Source organism: Melospiza georgiana, unplaced genomic scaffold, assembly GCF_028018845.1.
Source record: "Melospiza georgiana isolate bMelGeo1 unplaced genomic scaffold, bMelGeo1.pri scaffold_29, whole genome shotgun sequence".
Lineage (NCBI taxonomy): Eukaryota > Metazoa > Chordata > Aves > Passeriformes > Passerellidae > Melospiza > Melospiza georgiana.
Genome location: NW_026652215.1, coordinates 7,089,901 through 7,113,365, shown reverse-complemented (window position 1 = coordinate 7,113,365; position 23,465 = coordinate 7,089,901). Strand labels below are relative to the sequence as shown.

At 47.9% G+C, this 23,465-nt stretch overlaps 1 protein-coding gene and 1 pseudogene across 1 annotated transcript; both read right to left on the bottom strand.

The window, feature by feature from the left end:
- Positions 1 to 23,465, bottom strand: part of LOC131096410 (zinc finger protein 208-like) — a 1,316,393-nt pseudogene that overhangs the window by 704,627 nt on the left and 588,301 nt on the right.
- On the bottom strand, positions 10,064 to 10,996 carry LOC131096476 (olfactory receptor 14A16-like). Its single transcript, XM_058044815.1, has one exon. It carries the CDS (start codon positions 10,994 to 10,996, stop codon positions 10,064 to 10,066), a length of 933 nt encoding a protein of 310 aa, XP_057900798.1.

Here is a 23,465-nt window from a genome sequence, read left to right as displayed (position 1 = left end):
TGTGTGGTTTGTGAGGAACGTTGTTTAGAACACTTGGCGTTCAGAGAAATCTTGAGTAGAGAAAATTATACAGATATTGATTTACAAGTAGCTCCAATAGGAACAAGAGAACCTAACCCTATCCCACCTGTTTCATCTGTCCCTATCCCACTACCTGCTCCTCACCCACCTACCCCTGCTTCATCTAGTACACTTTTCCCTCTTTATCCTCCTCTCCCATCATCACCCGATCCCTCTTCCTCGGAAGATGAGCAAAATCTAACTGTGATAGAAAGGGGAAAGAGGTATGCGAGTGAAAAAGATAGCAATGGTAATGAATCAGTGACCCCAATAGCTCATAGAACCCGGGGTCGGGCAAAGCTTGCTCCAGTTGTGCATAGAGATGGCATAAGCAAACAAAAACGGACTGTGATTGCCCCCTTGCGACAAGGTGTGGGAGTGGAAGGGCCAGTATTTGTAAAAGTGCATTTTTCCCCGGCAGACTTATTAATTTGGAAACAGTCAGGCGAAACTTATAGAGAAAATCCTGATAAAGTGGCACGTGTAGTAAAAATGGTTATGAAAACGCAAAATCCTGACTGGGATGACATACAGGTGATATTAGATACTCTGATGGATTCTACTGAAAAAGAAATGGTACTCAAGGCAGCCAAAGAGAGGGCAAGAGAAGATATTAGAAATGGGCTGGTAACAGGGAACTTTGATGTGAATTTCCCAATTGAGGATCCAAATTGGGACCCTAATTTATTGTGCGATATAAGGAAATTACGGAAATATCAAGAGTGGATCCAAATAGGAGTTCAGAACGCTGTGCCCAAAACTATAAATTGGTCCAAACTATATGAGGTTCGACAGGAAAAGAAGGAATCTCCCACTGCGTTTTTGGAGAGGCTTAAGGAGGTAGCAAGGAAATATACAGACCTCCAAATGGATACAGAGCAAGCAAAGGTTCAGCTTGCTCTCATATTCTTGGGCCAATCACAGAATGACATTCATAGAAAATTGCAAAAATTAGAAGGGGAAGAATTAAGGAATTTGGATAAGTTACTCGAGGTCGCTTGGAAGGTATATAACAATCGGGAAAAAGAAGCTAGTAAAAGGCAGCAGCAGAATCTTTTGGCAGTAATACAGGGGAGAGGGAACCCAAATTTCAGGGGGCGTAACAGGAATGGTTGGGGTAGGAGACCAGTTACCCAGGGGTTAAGCCTGAATCAGTGTGCATATTGTAAGCAGGAGGGGCATTGGAAGCGAAATTGCCCAAGTTTGAATAACCAGTTTGACGCGGGCAATCAGTTCCAGCAGGCTACCAAGGAGATGGTCCTGGGGGAGTATACCAGCTGACTAGACATAGAACAAGTTAAGGAACCTGTTGTAAATATACAGTTAGGGCATAAAGAGGTCAGATTTCTAATAGATACGGGAGCTACTTTTTCTGTATTGAATGATTTGGAAGGACAATTTGGGGACAAGGAAACGACAATAGTTGGCACTACAGGGAAAGAGGAAAAACGGCCTTTCCTGCAACCCCTAAATTTGTGTTTTGGGAACAAGGTCATGACACACGAATTCTTATATGTACCTGAGTGTCCAATTCCGCTTTTAGGGAGAGATTTGCTAGCAAAACTTGATGCGGTAATAACCTTTGAAAATTGAGAGCTTATAATGAAAATACCTCAATCAAAGACGGGACAGATATTAATGATCAAAGAAAAACCTGTCCCCTCTATCCCTAGGGAGGTAGAAGATGCAGTGATTCCCTCTGTATGGGAGATGGATATACCAGGGAAATCTAAATTGGCACAACCAGTGCATGTAGAGTTAAAAGAAGGGGCAAGGGCTGTACAAGTCAAACAATATCCCATAAAACCAGAAGCACAGCAAGCAATAGTAAAGATTAATGAGAAATTCCTGAAATACCAAATTTTAGAAGAATGTGAATCAGAATTTAATACACCAATATTTCCAGTAAAGAAGCCAAATGGTGAATATAGATTAGTGCAGGATTTGAGAGCAATAAATAAAATAACAAAGGACATTTATCCAGTGGTAACAAATCCCTATACATTGCTAACATCCGTAAAGGAGATATATAAATGGTTTACCGTAATTGATTTAAAAGATGCCTTTTTCTGCATCCCCCTTGACAAAGAAAGTAGGAAACTATTTGCCTTTGAGTGGGAAAACCCAGGGAACGGAAGAAAGACCCAGCTCACCTGGACACGATGGCCACAAGGCTACAAGAACTCACTGACCCTATTTGGAAACCAACTGGCAAAGGAACTGGAGATTTGGCCTGAAAATGGGCAAGTACCAAGAGACCAATACTTATTGTTGCAGTATGTTGATGATATACTAATAGCTACAGAAGAAAGAGCAACCTGTATAAAGGTAACCATTGAGATTTTAAATTCACTGGGGATGGGAGGCTATAAAGTATCCAGAGGAAAGGCACAAATCGCACAACAGACTGTGATTTACCTGGGATGTGAAATTTCACAAGGGCAACGAAAACTAGGTACTAATCGTATCCAAGCTATTTGTGCTATTCCAGAGTCCCAGAATTTACATGAGCTGCGAGTCTTCCTCGGGATGGCAGGATGGTGTCGCCTGTGGATCATGGACTATGGACTAATTGCAAAACCCCTGTATGAAGCTCAGAAGACGCAGCCATTCACTTGGGGCAAACCACATAAAGAAGCTTTCCTAAAATTAAAGGAAGCACTGACAACTGCTCAAGCATTAGGGTTACCTGATCTGTCAAAAGATTTTCAGCTGTTTGTACATGAAAGGCTGCGGCTAGCACTAGGAGTCCTGACCCAACGTCTGGGAAGCTGGAAAAGGCCGGTGGGCTACTTTTCCAAACAACTCGACAACATAAGTGCCGGTTGGCCCCCATGTCTGCGGGCAGTCGCAGCTACTGTGATCCTGATACAAGAAGCCAGGAAATTTCCTATGGGAAGGCACATAGATGTCTATGTACCACACATGGTAACCACTGTCTTAGAACAAAACGGGGGCCATTGGCTATCTCCCAGCAGGATGATGAAATTCCAGGTAGTCCTGACTGAGCAGGACGATGTCACATTAAAAACAACTAACCTTTTGAATCCAGCTTTGTTCCTAGGTACCACAACTGAAGAAGGCCCATTAGAACACGACTGTGTAGAAGTAATAGAGTACACCTATTCAGCAAGAGAAGACCTGAAAGACGTCCCACTAGAGCAGCCGGAGTGGGAGCTGTTTACAGATGGGAGCAGCTTCGTGGAAAATGGAATCAGATACGCTGGATATGCGGTAACAACACTCAATACAGTGGTGGAGGCAAAGGCATTACCACCAAATACATCTGCCCAGAGGGCAGAACTGGTTGCTTTAACCAGGGCACTAGAATTGAGTGAAGGGAAAAAGGTAAATATCTGGACTGACTCAAAATATGCTTTTGGAGTGGTGCATGTACACGGAGCACTGTGGAAAGAAAGAGGACGGTTATCTTCTCGGGGTATGCACATTAAACATCAGGATGCAGTCCTGCAGTTGATAAAGGCAGTACAAAAACCTGAACAAGTGGCAATCATACACTGCAAAGCACACCAATCAGGAAACTCCAAAATCTGTGAGGGAAATCAAAAGGCAGACTGGGCAGCCCGACAGGTTGCTCGAAAGGTACAAACAACAATGGCATTGATACCTTTGAAGCTTAATGTATCCCAATTCAATTTGCCTCCAAAACCAAAATATTCAGTAGAAGATGAGAGACTGGCACGTTTGCTAAATGCACAAAAGAATTCAGAGGGATGGTATGTAACTGCACAAGGACAAATAGTGGTAGCCCCCTGGATAATGAGAGAGGTTCTACAAATTAAACATAACGAATGTCACTGGGGAGCAGAGGCATTGGTAAAATTGCTAAAGCAGAGTTTAATTTCAGTACGGATGTTAACAATGGCAAAATCAGTAATGTCAAAATGTGATATCTGCTTGAAAAACAACCCAGTGGCCAGGCGACAGGCACAGCTAGGAAGAATTTGGATAGGAATAGAGCCAGGAGACTATTGGCAGGTAGATTTTGTAGAACTACCAAGGACTCGAGGATACAAATACCTGTTAGTGGGGGTTGACACATTCTCTGGGTGGCCAGAAGCCCTTCCCTGTCACACGAACCAAGCAAAGGAAACAGTTAAGTGGTTACTACAGGAGATTATTCCCAGGTTTGGGGTACCCCTAGGGGTATCATCAGATAGGGGACCCCATTTCATAGCTACAATAGTAAGAGAGGTAAGTAGATTGCTGGGGATAAATTGGGACCTCCACACACCGTGGAGACCCCAGTCAAGTGGACAGGTAGAGAGGATGAATCAGACACTAAAAAGGCAAATCAGTAAAATATGCCAAGAAGCCAAATTGCAGTGGCCCCAGGCTTTGCCAATAGCACTGTTGAGGATTCACATAAAGCCTAGGAGTGGGATGTCAGTCAGTCCTTATGAGATATTGTATGGGAAACCGTATGAATCTCCTGAGCCTAACCCTAATGTACATGTCACAGGAAAGCAGGAAGTGTATAATTATGTTCTGTCTCTTGGGAAAACTTTAGCTGGGCTCCGGAGTATCCTCGTGTGGAATAGACCACTGACTCTCGAGAACCCAGTCCATAACATACATCCAGGAGATGAGGTGTACATCAAGAACTGGAACGAGGAACTGCTGAAAGAAAAGTGGAGTGGACCCCATCAGGTACTACTGACCACCTTTACAGCAGTCAAAGTAGCTGGCGTGGACCCCTGGATCCACTATACCCGAGTGAAGAAAGTCCATCCTGGATCACAGACTGTATAAACTCTGGAATGAACAAAGCCTGCAGATAAGACGTGTTTAATTGCTTTCAGAATGCTATCAGTAATTGTGCTAACGTTATGGTTATTAATATCTTTGGGATGTGGAATGCAAAATGATCAACCAACCACTCTTCATTCTAGAATGAAGAGAGAGGTACAAACGGAAACACAGGTGATAAAGATTTCTAATGCAGTTCAGGCTGAGAATGTAATGATCCGATTAGTCAAAGATTTTGCCAAAATGCAAAACACCAGCCGAATAACTGCCTGTCTGCCAATACCAAAGGCAGCAGGAGACCCAGTAAATTGGGGAATCATAACATCAAAACTACCTGAAATACAAAAGAACAAAACAATTACATGTAAACTGGTACCCAAATCGAGGCAAGTTACAGAAACAACTCTGGTATGGGAATGTGAGGCCAAGGATAAGAAAGATCAGATAGAACCTTGGGACAGTGCGTGGTCTGTGAGTATTCTTCAAAGACTCCAATATATGGCAAACACCCCTTAGTGTATTAAGTGGGAAGGCCCTGAGAATGAAACAGATCCAGCAATAACAAACACTGACACTAGTAGCAGAACGAGGGCAGACAAAGTAAGTTGGTGGGCATGTAATAAAACTTACGACTGCACTTCAGATGATGAAGAGATAAAACAGATGCCACCCCTGGCAAAAGCCCTACAAATTGGTTGTGCTTGCAGAGGGATCAAACATAAACAAGGCAGAGTGAATTATAAAGTAATTATAGCGTGTACCAGGATTACGATCTGAGGTCCAGGACAATTTGTATGGGCAGCAAGTGATGGTACCTGGACAACACATCTGCCTATAGATGGGAAAGTAAAGGAGATTACTTTAGGCCTCCCAACCTTATGTCCAATTTGGAAAAAGTCCCCATTTAATGGAAAACATGAACTTCTGCAGATAAGAGCAAGACGAGAAGTTCTAGACAATGAAAATCCAGATGACACTTGGCAAGAACCCTCTAGTGGAGTGAAATTTGGATGGGCCCTAGAGTCATTGCTTGGTCCTATAGCAAACTATAAGAGCAGAGAGATGCTGTACAAACTTACAGGTCAGGTAGGTAGACTGGCAAGAGTCACCCGGGAAGGATTTAAAGAATTAAATATACAATTACAAGCCACCACAAAAATGACTTTACAAAATCGATATGTTACTCCTGAAAGAGCATGGAGTATGTGGATTTTTAAAAGGACAAGTTGATCATTGCTGCGTTCATATCCCAAATGTAACTGCAGATGTAGAATATGACATCAATCAGTTGAAACAAATAGATCATGAAGCACAAGAAGAGCAAAAGGATTTGGCTACAAGCTGGTTAGGAAAAATCTTTAAAGGATTGGGGTGGAATGTGAGTTCATGGATTAAATCTATCATTGACAGATTGTATTCTTAGTAATTTGGTTAGTTTACAGCATCTTAAAGGGAGAGATACAGAAGAAAACATCCTGGAACCAGAGGATAATAAAGGCACTAACACGAGATCCACACCCACCATCTTCTGGTTCTCCAGTTCGTAACAGCATCCACGACAACGTTTACATCAACCCTGGATTTGAAGAACCAAGTACGAACTGAGGAATAAAGGACTGTATTAAGTGAAAACGTTTACACCTACAGTGAAGTGAAAATGCTTTCAAAGGGGGGAGAATGATAGTGGAACCCTGGAAAAAGTTAAAGATAGAATCTAAAATGTTAGGCTTTGTTCTTTCCCAGATCAACTGCACCTGCGTAAGCAGTATGATAAATTATATAATTGTTAGATGTGATGATTGTTTAGTAATTAAATGTAATTATTATATAACCATAAGAAGAATAGTGAGAAACTATGTTGGAAATTCAGAGGGGGGCTAAATTTATGTATACAATAGAACAATATAAGTTTAATAATTAACATGAAAGTTATGTAACAATAGAGTATAAAACATGATCATTTCGGATGTATGGTCGGAGTCAGATTTGGGTTGAATATACCCCGATTCCCAGAGCTCTTAATAAAAAGCACTGTATATAATCGCTCCGTGATTATGTGTTTTTGAACGCTAAAAGACTCATTTCATCTCCTCCTGTCCTGGCTGATCTCCCCTCTTTCCCCTTCCACCCACTGGCTTTTGTCTTCCACCAGGCCCCTGTGAAGAGCCTGGCTCTGTGTTCTCCATCCCCTCCTTGCTGGCACTGCCAGGCTGGCATGAGGAGCCCCTCAGCCTTCCCTGCTCCAGGCTGGACAAGCCCAGCTCCCTCAGCCTCTGCTCACAGCCCAAGGGCTCTAGCCCCACCTTGGAGGCCCTTCCCAGACCCTGCTCCAGCTGCCAGACATCTTTCCTGCCATGGGGCCACAGTGACCTGGATAATCCCCATCCTTGATGTCCTGGTCACACAGCCCTGGCCCCTCGTCCCCATATCAGGCTCTGGGGTGGATCCTGTGGAACATCCTTTGGTGGAGGCTGTGGCTCCAAGTGGGCCGGGGGGATCCCGGGGCACAGGGACCCTGCTGGGCATGAACAGCATTTAACTTGTTGGGAGAAACTGTGAAGGGGAGCTGGGGAAGAATGACCAACCCAGAGACCTCACACAGCCCTGATGGGATGTCACAGATTGTTCTGTGATGTCACAGCTGGATCTGCGATATCACAGAGTCTGTCTATAATGTCATAGCTCCTCAATGACCTCACATAATCCACTCTGTGTCCTCATAGCTCACTCTGTGACCTCATGTTAGCAGATGATAAGTTGTCTCCATCAGCTGAGCTGACACCTGGAGCTTGTACTCCAAAACCCCAGGCCTATGGAAACCACACAATGCCCATTGTGAGAGAAGGGAACTGGAAGTTCAGCAGCCTCAGTGCCCTGCCAGCTCAGCCAGGCCCACGGGACCATTGGGGTCCACAAATACCAGGGACCAGCAGAGACCCCCAGGATGGAAGAATATATGGGTTAAGGGGAGGCGAAATATGTTAATGATTTTGGGGAAATGATTATCACATGGGTGAAAAAGAATACAAAATCACCATATTTGCAGATGACAACAAGCTGGGTGTGAGTGTGGATCTGCTGGGGGGTAGGAGGGCTCTGCACAGGGCTCTGGAAGGGTGGATCCAGGGCCCAAATCCAACAAGGTGAGGTTTAACAAGTCCAAGTGCCGGGTCCTGCACTTTGGCCACAACAACCCCTGCAGAAATACAGGCTGGGGACAGACTGGCTGGACAGCAGCCAGGCAGAAAGGGACCTGCAGGGACTGATGGACAGCAGGCTGGATATAAACCAGCAGTGTGCCCAGGTGGCCAAGGAGGCCAATGGCTCCTGGCCTGGATCAGGAATGGTGTGGCCAGAAGGAACAGGGCAGTGATTCTTCCCACTCTGCTCAGCACTTCTTGGGCAGCACATCGAGTGGTGTGCCCACTTCGGGGCCTTCCTATTTAGGAAGGACATGGAGGGGCTGGAATGTCTCCAGAGAAGGGCAACAAGGCTGGGGAGGGGTCTGGAGCACAAGTCCTATTAGGAGTGGTTGAGGGAGCTGGGGTTGTTTATCCTGGAGAAGAGGAGGCTTAGGGAAGACAAGGCAGTGTCAGGCCACAGGTTAGACTTGACGATCCCCAAGATCTTTTCCAACCTTTCTGATTCTGGGATTCTCTGAAACCACCCTTGGAGCAGTTGCAGGAGCAGCCCTGGGCCTCCTCTTCAGGAGCTCCAGCAGCCCAGGTCCCTCAGCTTCTCCTGCCAGCCCCAAAGCCCATCCTGTCAGTCCTGCAGAGCCTCTGCAGCTCCTCCTCACTGCCCAGAACAGGGAGCCCCAGAACCAGACAGCAGCCCAGATGTGCCCCCCTGGCCTGGGGCGCCTCTGGCAAGGGACCAGAACCAGGCACTGCAGGAGCCTGCAGACAATTCCTGCAGCACTTGTAGGATGATCCTGCTGCCTAAGGGACGTTCCCATGGTGCCAAGTCAGGAACTGCAATGGGGAGTGGGGCCAGAGAAAAAAGGGCAACCAGGGATGGGCTGTTTGCAGAGGAGGGAACTGGGCCGGGCAAGAGGAAGAAATTTGTATCAGGGAATAGTGAAGAAAGCAAAGGTGGTACAAAGGAAATGGTCAGGGCAGTTTGGGGGTGGCTGCCAGGCAGCCCTGGCTCTCAGCAAGAGCATATACAGTGGGACAGGAAACTCCCAGCCGATGGGAACAAACTTTCTGGCTGAGTGCAGAGGCCAGGACAAAGCTGAGTGATTTCCCTGCCAAACCCCAGCCCTTGCTGGCCCCAGGGGCTGATGGCATTTGTGCTCCCTCAGGTTCATGCCCCCACACCAACAGCATGGGGGTGCCCCCCCTGCTCTGTGCAATGCGAACAGGGGCTGCTGAGCCAGTGCTGCCGTGTCTGTGCCTGCAAGGATGGGGCACCTGTGTGAGCTGGGGGAGAGGCCAGGGCTGCAGAGGGGGGATGTTGTTGGCAGCTCCATCAGGACGCTCTGGGACACTGGCCTGCACTGTGGAGCACACTGGGGATGGATCACCCCTTGCTCTGCTGCTCCTTCCCGTCTGCCCCAGGGCCCTTGCAGAGCCCCAGCCATGCTGTTTGCCCCCAGCCTGCCCATGGCCAGGTGCTCACAGGGCTTTTCTGTGCTGAGCATTGGCCTGGGTGTGTTCTTGAGAGAGCCTGGGCAAGGAGCCTGGAGCCCCCAGGCCCTGGGCTGAGGCGTCAGCGCTGCCCCAGCAGTGCCCATGGCCTGTCCCTGCTGCAGCCCCGGCACTGCCACCCCCAGGGCTGTGCCCGGCCCCGAGAGCACTCAGGCCCTGCAGCAACACCAGGGCCACCAGGGCAGTGGGGCAGGGCCATGGCAGCAGCACTGGCAGCACCAAGTGCTGCTGCTGCTGCTGGGCACAGCTGCTGGGCCAGCACTGATCTGCCCCAGCTCTGCACACAGACATTGCTGCTGCAGCTCCACAGAAGGCAACTAAACGGCATCTCTGCAGAAAACTCTGCTGGGACATCCTTTAGTTCCCTAAAAACCCACCAAGGGAATAGCTCCTCATTGGCACAGTCTGTGACCACAGGGAAGGTGGAGAGAAATTAAATGAGAAATAGCAGAAAAAGTGTCATTTATCTGTGTAAATATGAAAAAAATAAAAACAACAGTAAAGAACCTCCAAAATGAAAACAAAAAGGAGTATCAAAAATGGCTTTTATTACAAGTGAGTTGCACAAATTGGCCAGAAGGTTATTGTTTGTGATACAATCCCATCATCAGTCTCCACACTGCAGCCTTGAGCTCCTGGTTCCTCAGGCTGTAGATGAGGGGGTTCAGGGCTGGAGGCACCACCGAGTACAGAACTGACAGGGCCAGATCCAGAAATGGAGAGGACATGGAGAGGGGCTTCAGGTATGTAAAAAATGAAGTGCTGATGAACAGGGTGACCACAGCCAGGTGAGGGAGGCAGGTGGAAAAGGCTTTGTGCCGTCCCTGCTCAGTAGGGATCCTCAGCACAGCCCTGAAGATCTGCACATAGGAGAAAACAATGAACACAAGACAGCCAAATACTAAACACACACTAACAGCAATTAGCCCAAGTTCCCTGAAGTTGGACTGTGAGCAGGAGAGCTTGAGGATCTGTGGGATTTCACAGAAGAACTGGCCCAAGGCATTGCCCTTGCACAGGGGCAGGGAAAATGTATTGGCTGTGTGCATGAGAGCATAGAGAAAGCCACTGGCCCAGGCAGCTGCTGCCATGTGGGCACAAGCTCTGCTGCCCAGGAGGGTCCCGTAGTGCAGGGGTTTGCAGATGGAAACGTAGCGGTCGTAGCACATGACGGTCAGCAGATAGAACTCTGCTCCAATGAAGAACACAAAGAAAAAGAGCTGTGTGGCACATCCAGTGTAGGAGATGTTCCTGGTGTCCCAGAGGGAATTGTGCATGGCTTTGGGGACAGTGGTGCAGATGGAGCCCAGGTCGCTGAGGGCCAGGTTGAGCAGGAAGAAGAACATGGGCGTGTGCAGGTGGTGGCCGCAGGCTACGGCGCTGATGATGAGGCCGTTGCCCAGGAGGGCAGCCAGGGAGATGCCCAGGAAGAGGCAGAAGTGCAGGAGCTGCAGCTGCCGCGTGTCTGCCAATGCCAGCAGGAGGAAGTGGCTGATGGAGCTGCTGTTGGACATTTGCTGTGGCTGCACATGGGGACCTGTTCATGGAGAAAGGACAGTGATAGGTCAGGAGAGGCTGCTTGGAGCCAAACCTGGGCCAGTCCCTGCAGACTGTCTTGCTGGGACTCACCCACCCTTGTTCCTTCTCTGGGAAAACCTTCACCTGGGTCCCCTGCCTGAGCTCCAGTTGTGCTGGATGAGTGTGCCAGGAGCAGCCAGGCCTGTGCATGGGGGCCCTCAAGGAGCCATCCCTGCCCCACTGCCCTGGGTTTGTGGCCATGGGGCAGAGGGACAAGGCTGGATAGTCAGGCTTTGTCAGAGGAACCACTCCTAATGCAGAAAGGCTTGGTAGTGTCTGCACTCCCATTTCTAAAGGAAATAGAGGGCAGGAGTTGGTTTTAGGAATTGTTTTCCTCCCCACACATCATTGCTGGCTCTCTGAGGTCAGAAATCCCCAGCATTTCGGCTGCACTCAGAGTTTCCCACTGAGAGATGTGAGAGGCAAAGTATTCCCTGTGGCTAAAGGAAGGTGAGGGGCTGGATGGGCTGGTTCCCAACTACCCTGGCTTTGCACCTTTGGCTGCAATCAGAGCACAATCACACTCCTGGGTCTCCCGGGATAAACCAGACCCTGCCCAGAGCAGAGGGATCCCTGAATGTCTCACCCTCTCTCAAGGTCTCTGGGCAAGGTCTCAGCACCCCCTTGTGCCAAGGACACTCACGGCTCCCTTGGCAAACCCAACAGCATTTCCTCAGCTCTGGCATCTCTGCCCTTCCCCGTGGGACATTAAGGGAACTCCCAGAGGCTCTGGCACAGATTTGCACCCAGGAGGGCAGCTGAGAGCTTGGAAGGGCACAGCAAGGAGATCCCTGGCTGTCCCCTTGATGGGATCTCAGGGAGGGGGCTCAGCTCATTCCCCTTTCCCATGGACTGCTTTGCCCACAACCCCACAGGTGCCAGGGAAGCTTGGACACCCCATTCCCATGAACAGCCCTGCCGGGCAGGAATGCCAAGGGCAGTGCCTGACTCAGCTGCTGCAAATGCCAGAGCCTCCATGAGAGCAGCAGAAAACAGTGACAATATCAGGGCAGGGCAGAACCAAGAGAAGATGTTGTGGTGCTGTGCCTGAGAGGGCAGGGCAGAGACAGCCGGGCACTCAGGACAATGTTCCCCTGCCCAGCTGTGCCTGGCACTAATCACACACCAACCGTGCCCTCATCCTGCCCCCAGCTCTGCTCTCTTCAGCCCCCTCTCCTTCCCTGAGCATCTCCCTGGGCCTGGACATTCCCTCCTGAGAGGAGCCTTGTCCTTGCCAGCGCTCACAGAGCCCATCCCAGCCTGTGTGCCCTGGCCAGGGCCCTACAGAAACCTGCCTGTGTGCAGAGCCCTGGCTGGGGCAGGCTCTGTGTGCAGCTGGGCAAGGGCAGCTCAGGAGAGCCCTGCTGGGCCCTGCAGAGGTGATGCTGCTGCTGTCCAGGGCTGAGGAGTGGCTGAGGGCCTTTGGGAGGCTCCCAGCAGAGATACTGACCAGCTTAAGTCACAGTTCTGGAGTCTGTGTAAATGTTCAAACATTCCTTTGATGATCCTGTGTGTCCCTTTCAACTCAGAATGTTCTGTGAATCTGGGATTACAATTCCTGTTCTGCTTCTCTCATCCCCCTGTTGTCTATAATCCAAAGGAAAAAAAAAAAACAAAAACCTTGCAGCATTGTTAGAACAGTAAAGTAAAGTAAAAGCCAGACACTTATTGGAAGCTTCCAGGTGTCCCAGTGGGAAAGGGCACACCCACCTCCTGATTTCAACAATTTATTAAGGTTGATAATTAGGATATTTAACAGGAGCATCCAAAAGGAGATTCAGTTTCCCTAGTTACACACCCCTGGGTCAACCCATTGGAGTATGTCCAAAGGCTTCTTTGCCTTCACTTTTTATAATGACTGCTCATATTCTGCTCATTCTCAAAACCCAAAATGCTCCTATATGTCCAGTTCCTAGAAGACTATATAGTATTTCAGGACTATATAAAAGAATAGGACTATACAGCATTTTAGGAATATATTTAGACAGTCAGGTTATTAAGAGAAAGGTAAGGAAACATACTAGATTTAATTCAGGATTAAAGCTATATAGGAATAGAATAGTTGTTTAATACAGTTAAGAGTTTATTAGTGTTAAGTAAGGATTATAGTATTGTAACTATAGAATAGTAATTTAGAGAGCTATGAATATATAAAAATGTAAAAAGTACAAAAAACTTTTTGTCACCACCCCAACATTCCCATCTTTCTCTAAGTAGGAAATTGAAACACTCTCAGGAAAGCTCCTGAACTTTACAGCAATCCCTGGCTTACCTTCTTTGGGAAGTGTCCTCTGGAGCTGTGCCCAGGCAGGTCTGGAGCTGGGAGCAGCCCTGCCCCACCCAGCCCCTCTCAGCAGCAGCCCCTGCCCTGCTCAGGGTGGCTTCTTCCCCCCACAGCTTCTCTCCAGCACTGGGAGCAGCTCCCCGGGCCGGCTGAGAGCTGTCCCTGGCAGGCAGCAGAGTCCCTGCCCCAGCACAGCGCCCTGGGCTGCAGGACCCTGCTCTGCACGACAGCCCTGGGCACCCCTGGCTGCAGCCCCGGCTGCTCAGCCCTGCAGCAGAGCCTGGCAACAGGAGCTGCCTTGGGCTGGGGCAGCAGGGAAAGCCAACCCTGCCCTAGGGCCACAGCCCAGCTCTGAGAGTCCTCCTGAAAGGTCCTCAAATCTCTGGGATGTGCCAGCTCCAGGAGATCCCTGCAGGAACGGCAGCTTCTCTTCCCACAGCCAGGGAATGACTGCTTCAAACCTGCGATGATTTCTGCTCTAGTGAGCCCTGAGTGAGCTCTGCTCTGTGCTCCCAGCCCAGGCTGAGTTTAACCCCTCTGTGCCCCTGTGCTGTGCCCAGGGTGGCTGCAGGCAGTGCCCCAGCCCTGCTGGGCTGTGCACAGGAGCTGCTCCTGGCCAGAGCTGTCTCTCTGCAGCACTGCCCTTGCCAGGAGCTGCCTCTGTGCCAGGAGCCTCTGTGCAGGTTTTTCAAAGGACTTTGGGTTTGTCTTTTGCCTTGGAGTCTCTGAAAGGTTTGTGCAATCATGGCCTCCAATTACTGCTGTAATTAGTCCCTGGAGAGGCTTTGTCAGTAACAACACTCAGTGGGGCTCATTTATGCTTCAGGGTACTTGAGTTTTTTCAAAGTACTTGATGTTTCCCTTTTGATACATACTCTATGAGACGTTTGTGCAATCATGGCCCCAATTATCTGCTTTAACGAGTCCCTTGAGAGCTTTGTACTGAAACTTAGCAGGGCTCATTAATGCTTTGAGATACTCAAGGTTTTTAAGATACTTTATGGATTTAAGAATACTTTTAGGTACTTTTAAGGATTTTCCTTTCCTCACTGAGTCTCTGAGAGGTTTTTGTGCCATCCTGGCCTCCAATTCTCTCCTCCAAGGAGTCCATGAGGAGCCTGTGTTGGGTATCTTTCCCCTTTCTGTTTTACAACAAAGATGGAACTGAAAGAATTTTGTAAGACTTTCTAAAACATTCAAACAATCATGGGAACATTAACAATACAACAACAACCACTAAGAGAATTAATAGTCCTGTTTCAGTAGACATCATCCAACCCTTTAGTCCCTTGGACTGGAAGAGTTTATTGAACCAGTCTTTTTTTTCCACTTGAAGCTTCTTGAATCCTTCAAGTACCTGAATGCTCTTGTGGATTGACTCGCTGTGGATGGAGAGGTTCATGCAACACATGCCCTCAGAGTCTAAACAGCCATGCCCATGTGCCCAGAGTAAAAACTCTATTGCTATTCTGCAAGGTAGCATGTCTGATGGTCTCTATGTCTGAGAGCAGGCCACTCAGTATGAGGGAGGTAGCATTGGTTTGCTTACTTAACAGGCACCGAAGATGGTCTGATTGCCCTAAAGCTTTAGCTGCAGCCACCCAAGGTAGTCCACACTGGGGATGCTACCATCCAATACCTGGATTAAAGCTTGCAAAGCCATCTCTTTGATATCATCCAATACTTCTCTAGCGATACCTGCTGCTTGGTCATCTGGTAGGCTGTGTTGTCCTTCTCTAGCTAGGTGGTTGATTCCGCTCTTGCCTCATTATTAGCATAGTCGCTATTAATCGATTTAGTAAACACTTCCATCCCCCTTTTCACAGGGTGTATTCTGTAGGCGACAACAACATGGTCATAATATATTTTAACTCATAGGGAGTTAAGACATGTGCTGTAAACATGGCCCTCATTAGGCCATTAAAACAAGGGAAGTGTCTCCTGTGGTCTTTAGCTGCCCTACACAGATCCTTGATTTCCCCTCAAACCAATGGCTGATACCTGGGATTCTGACCCCTTCTTTCATAACATACGGGGCCAATGAGGGGTTTTGAGACTGTTTGCCAGTCTCTTTCCTTAACTGCTTATTTCCAGATCATTTCCCAGGGATCTTCTGGGGTTAAAGGGGTGAGGTGGCTCTGGGGAATCCAAACTGTTTTCTAAGGAGGAAGAATAACTTGGAGGAGAAACATTTGGATTAGAAATAGTGTGACAGTTGGGCTTAGTGTCTTTGACCATGGGGTCATATTGTTGCCAGAGGGTGGGGCAAAGGGCACTGCCATTTTGTCAGGTGTTGGGGAGGAAGGGCCTTGATTAAGGATGGCAAACAACTAGGCTGGCATTCTGGAGGCATGGCCCAGGGTGGAGGTGGAATGATTGACAGTGGGGGTGTGACCCACAGTTGTGGGGGTGGAGTCTGGAGGTTCGTTCAGGCGGAAGAGAAGTCTGTGGTAGCAGGAAGTGGAGGAGCCAAGATGGAGGGAGGATGATCGGGCTCTTGAGCCACGTTCCGCCTCCTTCCATCTTAACTCTCCAGGGCATGATACTCCAAGAGAGCATGGCCATCGCCATCTTGGACCATCGTGGAAGGTCTGATAAAGGCAGGTTTGGGGCGAGGTCCTGAGTTAGGAGTGACCAATGGATTGAGTTTTCAACACGCTGCTGGATGGTGAAGGGTCTCAAGTGCGGTGTGGATAATGGGGAGTATGTGGGATGCAATGGAGTCCCTTTTGATCAAAAGGTTGTACAATTTAACTTCCACTTAGTCTCAAAATTCAGTGGTATGGATTTCGACACCAGAGGTGTCTGGAAATTTTTTAATGATCCACCTCATGATTGATTTTTATTCGTTCTTTGAAAATATTTCATCATGACCAGTGAGAATTAAAGCATCCATATACACTCCTTTCTACTGTGGACATATGGCTGGCCATTTTTCTTTCTTTGCCTTATGGAGAAGAGCCGCCGCAACACCTCAATTTAATTATGGGACATGGGTGCATACTGTAAAAACACGATGGCAAAATGGGCAATAAATATCTTGCATTTCCCCAAACCCACCTGCAATCCTATGCAGGTGAAACAATCGTTGTCCCTGCCAGTCCTGGCCAAGGTCCCTTGAAGCAACGATGAATCCGCCAGGCCCGGCACAATCCAAAATCCCGGGGAACACTGGCCTATCCATCAGCTAACCCCAGCTGACGTGACGGACATAGGGATCCCTGAATGTCATGGTCCCTGTTTGGGCACCAAATGTCCCAATGAGGGTGGCTGTGACAAACATCTCTGGCTCCCTGAGTTCAGGGTGAGTGTGGCGAAAATGAAAAGGAGCAGGATCAATGGAGTTGTTTAAAAAGAATTTTAATGACAGGGTGAAAAATAATAAACATGGAGAAATCCAGCACAGTACAAGGGGCAGGATCCTAAAACCTGAGACAAAGGGGAAGCAACAACTTGGGTCTAGAAAACTAGAACAATAATCATGTAGAAGAAATTAGTAACCAATAAACCAATAGGGGAGTAGAACTTGGACAACTTAGCATAACAACACTAAAGGCTTATGGGAAAAGTCTCAAGCTCACCCTAAGTAAATTGAATGATTCCCAGAACTTGAAACTCACGCCCAGTTCTTCCAGGGTAAAATCTGACTCTGAGTTACAGCTGGGCTAACTCCTACACCGCTGCTTTGCACTGGCCCCTGGGGACCATGCGGCCAAACAGAGCCACAATGATATCCTTGGTTCCACAAGGCTCTGCAGTGTCACAATGGCCCCTTCATTTCACAAGGCTCTCAAATGTCACATTGGTCCCCATAGGAAGGAAACCACAGAGGCCCCGTGTTTCAGGAGCTGATGAACAGCAGCCATCAGCAGCCAAGGTAAGCCTGACGTGTCTGTCCTGTCAGGTTTGCTTGGAGCAACCCTTCAATATTTGAAATTACGAATGCGGAGTCCTAATTTAGAAAATTTGTGCCTGGAAAAGAGGAATGTTTTTATCCATACAAAGAAAAGCACAGAGCCCTTTCCAGTCTTTGGAAAATAGATGAGTGCTGCCACACAGAAGTCAAAGACCAGCCAGACCTGTCTGTCCTGGCAGCTTTTGTCTGGCAGCAATCCTTGCATACAAAGAAATTTGGAGGTGTAATCGTAATTTTGGCCATGGATGCCTGGAAAAAATGGACAGTTCTTTTCCATAAAAAGAAAAGCCCAGAGCCCCAATGTTTCAGGGGCAGATGGGAATGGCCTTCAGCATTCCAAGGTCAGGCAGACCTCTCAGGTGACCCCTGGGAAGCCAAGGCAGCCACACCTATTTCAGGTTCCCTTCATTCCACAGGGCCCTGCAGTGTCACAATGGCTCCTTGCTTCCATGAGGCCCTCGGGTGTCATAACAGTCACTTGATTACACAAGTCCTTAAGGATCTTAATGGTCTCCGTGGTTCCACAAGGCCCCACAGTGCCATAATGGTCTTTTGGTTCCATGAAGTCCCGCTGTGTTCAATGGCCCCTTGGTTCCATTGGGGCCCAGTTGTGCAACAATGATTCCCTTGGTTCCACAACTTCCCTTAGTGTCACAATGGCCCCTTCCTTCCATGAGACCCTGCAGGGTCACAATTGTCTCCCTGATTCCATGGGGCCTTGTAATGCCACAATGCTCTCCATGGATCCACAGTGCCTTGCAGGATCACAATGGCCCTTTGGCTCCACAAGGCCCTGAAATGCAGCAATAGCCTCTTGGTTCCACAAAGTCCTGCTGCTTCACACTGGCCCCTTGGGACCGTGACGCCCAATTGGGCCACATGTTCTTAGTTTGACGAGAACAGAAAGATGTTCTTGGTTCCACGAGGCCCCAGAGTGTCACAGTGGCCCCTGGGATCCATGGTACCCTGCGGAGTCACAATGTTCCTCTTGGTTCCACAAGTCCCTAAGTGTCACCATGGCCCATTGCTTCCACAATGCTCCACAGTGTCACAATGGTCTCCATAGGAAGGAAACAAGTGAGTCCCAGTGGTGCAGGGGCAGTCACCAGAGAAGCAGTCACCAGAGGTCAAGTTTAGCCCAACTTGTTTCATCCTGGTTTTTTAACATTTTTTAAGCCTTCTGATGTTGACATTCTTGTAGTGAACTTTCTCACACAATTTCTGTAAATAATTCATTTTTTTCGCATTCCTTTTATGGAGGAGGAGAGAGTTGAAGGGCTGTTGGTTTGACCTGTATCATTGGAGAGGTGGCACTGTTACTCCAATCCGCTGTCACTTTTGGAAAACTATAAATGTTGGAGTCAGAATATAAACTTCACATTTTTTCTTGACCTTGAGAACAGCGATGTGTGCTTCTGTTCTTTTCTATCCTCTAGTGACATCAGGTGACTGCCAAAGTGTACTGCAGCCTAGGCTGAGACAGAGTCTGGATTGACGGTGAGGTTTTATTGTCACCCCTCTTTGGTGCTTTGCCTACTGTTCTTGGGGTAATGGCAACCGCTGTGGGTTTCAAGGAGCATTCCCTCATTTTGTATCTCTGGAGGAGGGGTCCTGGAGTGGAAACAGGTTTCTATTTCCTGGAATGATTTTGAGCGATTGCTTCTGTGGGCCCGAGACCGAGGGCTCTTTTCGAACTCTGCAAAGCCGTTCTCCAAGGAGGAGTGATCTCTTGTGGGGGTACACCTCATGGAGGCCCTCTTTGATGATTGCACCGTAGACGTGGGATCACTGCTGGTGCAGTGGAAAAAGTGTGAGGATCTTTGGCAGGGGTCTGGTTCTTGTACCCCTCGGAGTTCCCAGTGGAGCCCTTCTGTCTCGGACATGGACGAGGGGAAGTTTGGTTTCTGTGCAATGTGGAGCTCTCTTCCCACCCTGGAACGGTGTGCTAAGGGACGGGTCCAACACGGGAGATGGCAGTTGTTCCCCTGGGGTGGATTTGGCTGTGCCAGGCTCCCTTGTGCCACTCTGCAGTGATGCGGCTCCACAGGCTGCACCTCTCTCGGCACCCCTCCCCTCCTCCGTGTCGGGGATGGGGGCACCGCGCCGGTCTCATCCTGTCACAGACATCTTTTCATTAAAATCCTTTCATTAGGATTTTTCCTGCTGAAGCTGAGAAGTTTCAGCAACAAAGTGTAAACAATGGTTATCTGCTGGTGTGGAATGCAATAGGTGGATCTGTGATTGGTCTCCTGTGGATGTTTGGATGTACTGACCATTCATGGCAGAGCTGGGTCTCGCTCTCAGCTGAGACACAGATCTTTGTTATTCATTCTATTAAATTCCATTCTTAGCTTAGCCTTCCGAGAAATCTTTTCCTTTCTATTTCCTTTTAGTTTAGTTATAATGCACTATATATATAATAAAATAATAAATCAAGCCTTCTGATCATGGAGTCAACATTCTCATCTCTCTTTAATCCTGAAAACCCCTGTGACCATGGTCACATCGTCCCAGTCCACACTGGGTTTGCAGGCAGTGCTGGCACCTGTGCCCGCCAAGGCGCCCCCTGCCAGGGCTGCGGCACGACAGGGCGCTGAGATATTTACCTTTAGCGCGAATGCCGACACGGCCGATGGGAGGCCAGTGGGTTCCCGGGGCCGTGGCATCTCCTCGTTGAATTTGTGGACGCTTCCCTCATGCCAGGTGACTGTGTGTCCGAGGGACCCCGTGCGTTTCTGGTGAGAAGCCAAAACTAAGACTAACGAGATGTCTGAGCCTGCCTCCTCGCGGCATCTGCTGGGTCGCAGAGCGGCCTCCTCTGGCTCTGCTGGTGCTGCAGGGGGCGCGGGGGCGAGTGGTGTTGACCTGGCTCCCAGTCAGTCATCGCCTCTTGTCCCTGTGGGGCCCAAGTACCGGGACACAGCAGCTGCTGTGGCTGTGCCAGGGGGTTCCCAGGCTTTCCCTATGCTCAGGGGTGTTACTCACAACACTCATGAACTGCTTTTGTATAAGCTGGAGAGGGAAGTCCATGATGCGGTTGCTCAGCATGGTTTGGGGTCTGCTGAGGTTATGCAGACTCTCGGGAGGGTTGCTACGGATGTGCTGACGCCTCATGACCTCGATCATGTGGCACATTCTCTTTTTGACCATGTGCAATTTGGTGTTTTTGAGACCAAGTGGGCTCGTTTGGCAGCCGACGCGGTGGTGCAGAATGCTGAGCTGGCACTGCAGGAACCCAGGTGTGTGGATGTCTCAGACATGCTGTTGGGCACAGGGCTTTATGAAAATGTTCAGGGGCAGGTTGGCTTCGGTCCCCTTGTGCTTGGCCAATGCCACATATTGGGCTTTGCAGCAATTGTTCAGACCCTGAAAATGGCTGCTCCGAGGCAGCCATTTGCAACCATTGTCCAGGGGGTTGATTTGATGAGGCTTTCATGGCATCTGTGGCAAGGCTGACTGCATCTGTGGAGAGGCATGTTTTGCGGAGAAAAGAAGAAACCTCACAACTTCGTAAAAGTTGTAAAGCCCGGTATGCTTTTATTACGACGTGCGCCGGATGCAAGTCCCCCAACAAGGCATGCATGCCTCTGAAGACCTCGGGTCTTCTTTTATCCCCCTTCCAAATGCATATGCATACAATTTCACATTAAGTTCATACATATTCATTCCGCGTGACATTTAGCACCAGTTCTTCTTTATCAAAGGAATTTCTAAGTCGGGGGCAAATCGACCTTGTGGTCTTTTCTGTTTTTCTTTCTCTGTCTCCTTGCTGTCTCAGCACGCGAGTTTTTCCTTCAGCTTTGGCCTCACAGACTTTTCACCTCTCATAGACACTTCACCTAATTCAGAATGGATCTTTACTCTGTCTCATTCCCCCCTTTCCTAGGAAATAAGTAAATTCTTTTACTTAATGAAAACCTTCATGACAGTAAGTGTCTTTTAGTGCTTCACCATGTACGTTTGACAAAGATGTTAATACAGCTATTCGTTGTAGCATTCTCCAGTTCCAAATTAACAATATAATAGATAATCCTAATCTTATCCCAACTAATATTAGTAAAACTACAATGGGGTGGCACAACTTATTAAAGATTCCATTTGCAGTTTGTGACCACCCAAAGATCACATCCCACCAGTGACGATCCATATTTTGTTTTATTCTTTGTAGAACTCTGGTTATCTCCTTTGTATCATGTTGGACAGTAATAAAGGTTTTCTTTCCGCTTCCTTGGATTCCTTTCAAGCCTTCCAATAGGTCTTGGTGCTTAATTAATGGTTTTACCAATGTAAGGTTCATCCCACTAGGGGTAGGTGGTAGTCTGTGATACATTGTGTAATTGGCTTAAATCAGCTGGTGGGATGTTACTGGTACCAAATACCAAAAATCACACCCAATAATCTTAACAAAATTACAAATGCAGAGATTAGAATGATTTCTACTAGACAGAATAACATCATTGCTATCAATTTTTACTGCAGCACAGGCAGTCCTCAGACACACACACCCTTTTCCAGTATATACGAGCACAGTTTTCTGGTCAGTGACTGGATGAACTTCAAAGTGACAAATACTCTGTTCAGTGTCCAAACACACATCCTGAGCATTAATAGTATTGCTTTCACAAATGAATCCCATCTCTTCTCTAGTAATGCAGGATTCCAAGTTTACTGTCTGCCACTTTCCATTCATCTTTCGTGCCCACACTCTATGTTCTGAAGGATAGAGTATTGTTTTTTCATGGTTTAATCCTAGGGCAATGATGGGATGGATAACATAAACAGTGGCATTATGTATGGTAAGCACAAAGGCAGTTGCCACATTAGAAACAGGATCATAGGTGAAATTCACCATAGTCTGCCAAGATTGAAAGTTCCTTTCAAAATCGATTGCATTATCCAACACAATTTCTTGAATTTCAGCTGGAAAATTACCTTCACCCCTTTCCCATATGATCAGAGCTGCTGTTGCTTGTACCCATAACTGTGCTTGTATACAACTGAAAGCTAAAGACACATTATCTTGAACTATACTAAGTGCTTCTACTATCAACTTGTGGTCTTGGTCCCCGGCCTTTTCATACTTCCTTACTTTGGCAGTACTTTTGAAATCTGTCACTGGCTAGTTCCTAATGCCAATAGAGATTACTATAAAGGCTGCTTCAATTTTGTTAGGCCACCTGCTGCAGTGGCCAGTTTATTCACCAGTATTTCTGAATCAATTCCATTTAAAACTCCTAATCTTGTCCCTAATATGCCAGTTAGATGTTTGTTATGGGGAACAGGAACTGCTTTCTGTCCATGACCATCCCTCCCTGCCAGAGGGATGTGCTGGGCTCACACTGCAAATTCAGACACACTTCACAAGTGTATCTGACAGAGGTTTAGGTCATATTTGAGGCAGATGTTTGTTCTGAAATGTAGAGACCTCAGGAATCTCCTTCCCCCTCCAGAGCACCTGATTTCCCTGATGTGTGGCAAGCAGGAATGTCTCTCCTGGTCTACGAAACCTCACCAACCTTGCCCCTAGCTTCAGGTCCAAGCCTCAAGTAAATAATGAAGGGGAAGTCTGAGAGAAGAGCCTAAATTCATTGCAGTGCCTCAGAAGAAACTGGGATCAGGTTTCTGCTACTTGAAACACTCAGCACAAAAGTGATGCTCAGAATCCTACAGCCTGCTGCTGAGCTCTGAGGGGGGGGGTCTCTCTCTACCCATTTTAAGCAGAATCCAACCTCCTCAGACTGGGACAATCACTGATCCAAATCTCAGTAGGAAAAGGGATAGCTATAAATAAAGAAAATCACCTTCCTTGCTTGGGTTAATTTACCACCTGCAGTTCAGCACCCTTTACCAGGCATTGCCTGGGTGTTCAGCCAACCAGCTTGAAAAATGACCTAAGGAGCTGTTGTTCAGTCACATTCTTTACTACGTTAGGTTCAAGTTTGGAGTTTGGGTAGAGTCTGAACTAGTATGGGGTGTATAAGGCCCTGCTGTGGTAAAAAGTGCAGTGTCCACTTTGAATTCAAATGAAAGTCTGATAGTAATTCGAGCTCAAAGGCAGGTCACTTCTACAGGCTGTATCAAGGTGAAATTACACCAATAGTCTGATTCACTTAGGTTATCACAGACTTCCTGGTGTTCATATGCACCAGGGGAGGTTCAGACACTAATTACATCTGGTCTCTCATAAGCTACCCTATTGATGACC

Coding starts and splice junctions, on each gene's coding strand:
- LOC131096476 (XM_058044815.1), bottom strand. CDS start 10,996: ATGTCCAACAGCAGCTCCATCAGCCACTTCCTCCTGCTGGCATTGGCA.